This window comes from Trichechus manatus, unplaced genomic scaffold, assembly GCF_000243295.1.
Source record: "Trichechus manatus latirostris isolate Lorelei unplaced genomic scaffold, TriManLat1.0 scaffold00357, whole genome shotgun sequence".
NCBI lineage: Eukaryota > Metazoa > Chordata > Mammalia > Sirenia > Trichechidae > Trichechus > Trichechus manatus.
Genome location: NW_004444293.1, coordinates 638,546 through 641,200, shown reverse-complemented (window position 1 = coordinate 641,200; position 2,655 = coordinate 638,546). Strand labels below are relative to the sequence as shown.

General features: G+C 35.9%; 1 protein-coding gene across 1 annotated transcript in view; it reads left to right on the top strand.

Moving 5' to 3' along the window:
• Positions 1 to 2,655, top strand: part of LOC101342981 (cadherin-18-like) — a 179,365-nt gene that overhangs the window by 53,975 nt on the left and 122,735 nt on the right. The window contains exon 3 of the mRNA XM_004390939.3: positions 217 to 470. Within this exon, the coding sequence (XP_004390996.3) occupies positions 217 to 470 (254 nt within the window). The remainder of the gene's footprint in view (positions 1 to 216; positions 471 to 2,655) is intronic.

Genomic DNA, 2,655 nt, shown 5'->3' with positions numbered 1-2,655 from the left:
CATCCATAGTGAATCACCATATTTATGGCTGGGTAAAACCACCATTCAGACTTGAGTTTCAGGATTTCTGCTTTGGATGGTGGCTTTATGGGCATTTTTACGACAAATTTCATAGATTCTTTTTATACTAAGATTGTCCTATTTTAATGAAAAAAATGCTAGTTTGCAAAGGAACGGAATATCATAATCAATATTGGGATTTTTTTTTCCTCACAGCCGCTGAACTATGAGAAAAAGAAGTCATACACCCTCAACATAGAAGGAGCGAATACACATCTTGATTTTCGTTTTTCTCACTTGGGTCCTTTTAAAGATGCTACGATGCTGAAGATCATTGTTGGCGATGTAGATGAACCACCACTATTTTCCATGCCTTTCTATGTAATGGAAGTCTATGAAAATGCCAAGATTGGAACCATCGTTGGCACAGTTTTGGCACAAGATCCTGACAGTGCTAATAGCTTAGTAAGGTATAGTACATGTCATGTCAACCTTTTAGCTGTATAAATATTTTTATTGCCTCCCATATTAATTGAACATCAATGAAATAATTTTTAAAATATTTTATTTCCATGTCATCTTTCTATTTAATGTAATAAAACTAGAACGTTAGATGATTCTTTAAATGAGTGATTTAGTAAGTGAGTTTCATTTAAATTAAGAATACTGTAGTTACCTCCAAGAAAATATTGTTGACCGTACTGTTTAACTTTTCCACTTGATTTTTTTTTCTTAGTATCCACAAATGCCTTTTTATTTATTCATTTATTTTGAATGTTTTATTGTGTTTTAAGTGAAAGTTTATACAGTAAATTAGGTTCTCATTGAACAGTTTTTGTACAAATTTTTCCATGACATTGGTCACAATTTTCACAATGTGTCAGCATTCTCGTTATTTCCATTTTATTTGTTCTTTTTCCATTTATCTAGCTTCCCTTCTCCTCTTTGCCTTCTCATCTTTGCTTTTGGGTAAATATTGACCATTTTCACATACAGTCGATTGCTTAAGGGAGCACATTCCTCATAGGTGATATTGTTTATTTTTTAAGCCAATCTATTATTTGGCTGAAAGGAGACCTCTGGGAGTGGCTTCAGTTCCAAGTTAAAAGGGTATCTTAGGGTGATAGTCTCGGGGATTGCTTTAGTCTCTATCAGTCCAGTAAATCTGGTCTTTTTTAGGAATTGGAGTTTTGTTCTACATTGTTCTCCCTTTCTCTCCGGGATCTTCTATTGTGTCCTTGGTCAGAACATTGGTAGTGGTAGCCAGGCACCATCTAGTTCTTCTGGTCTCAGGCTAGAAGAGGCTGTGGTTCGTGGGGATTATTAGTCCTATGGATGTGTTTCTTCTTTGAGTCTTTGGTTTCCTTCATTCTCCTGTGCTCCAGATGGGAAGAGACTAATAGTTGTATGGTTGCTCACAAGCTTTTAGGACCCCAGAGGCTACCCACCAAACTAGGATGTAGGATATTATCTTTATGAACTATGTTATGCCAATTGACTAAGTTGTCTCACCAGACTATGGTCTCAGCCCCTTTAACTTAGTAAACCAATCCCGTGAGGATTTTGGCTATGTCTAGGAGGCCTTCATAACTGTGCCCCCTATGTGTTTTATTATATATATATATCAATATATATGTAGCACACCCAAACATGTTTATACTTATGCCTACAAATAAACCCATATGTGCACATACATGTACTCACATATATCTTCCTATACACATGTAGCATACCATACATATCTACCTCTGTAACCATACACGTGTTTTTTGGTTGTTATTACTGTCGTTGCAAAATTTTATATGTTATAATATTTACTGTTAATGTCCTTTATTCTTGCGTAGCTCTCAGTGTCTTTTACCTTGGTCAAGTTGTGCTAACTTCCTCCATATTATGTATTGCCTTTCCCATCACCAGAAACAACAGATGTCTACTGTCTAGCAAGTAGTTCTGCCTCACTCCCTCTCCATCCCTGGTAACCCTCAAAGAACGCTGCTTTCTGTGTGTATACCTAATCTTGACTTTTTTATAAAATGAGACCATACAGTATTTATCCTTTTGTGATTGACTTATTTCACTCAGCATAATGTCCTCCAGATTCATGCATATTACAAGATGTTTTGCAGATTCATTGTTATTCTTTATTGTTGGATAGTATTCCATTGTATGTATGTACCACAATTTCTTTATCCATTTATCTGTTGATAGACACTTAGGTGATTCCATCTTTTTGCTGTTGTGAATAATGCTGCAATGAACTGGGGGTGCATGTGTCTATTTGTGTCACTGCTCTTATATTTCTAGGATATATACCTATGAGTGGGATTGTGGGATCATAAGGTATTTCTATTTTTAGCTTTCTGAGGAAGTGCCATGCCATTTCCCATTTTGGTTGTACAATTTTACATTCCCAGAAGCAGTGTATAAGAGTTCCAGTCTCCTCATGACCTTACCAGCATTTATTGTTTTCTGTTTTTTTGATCGGTGCCATTTTTGCAGGGGTGAAATGGTATCTCCTTGTAGTTTTGATTTGCATCTCTCTAATGGGTAATGGTCATGAACATCTCTTCATATGTTTGTTAGCCACCTGAATGTCCTATTTTATGAAGTGTCTGTTCATGTCCTTTGCCCGTTTTTGATTGAATTGTTTGTCTT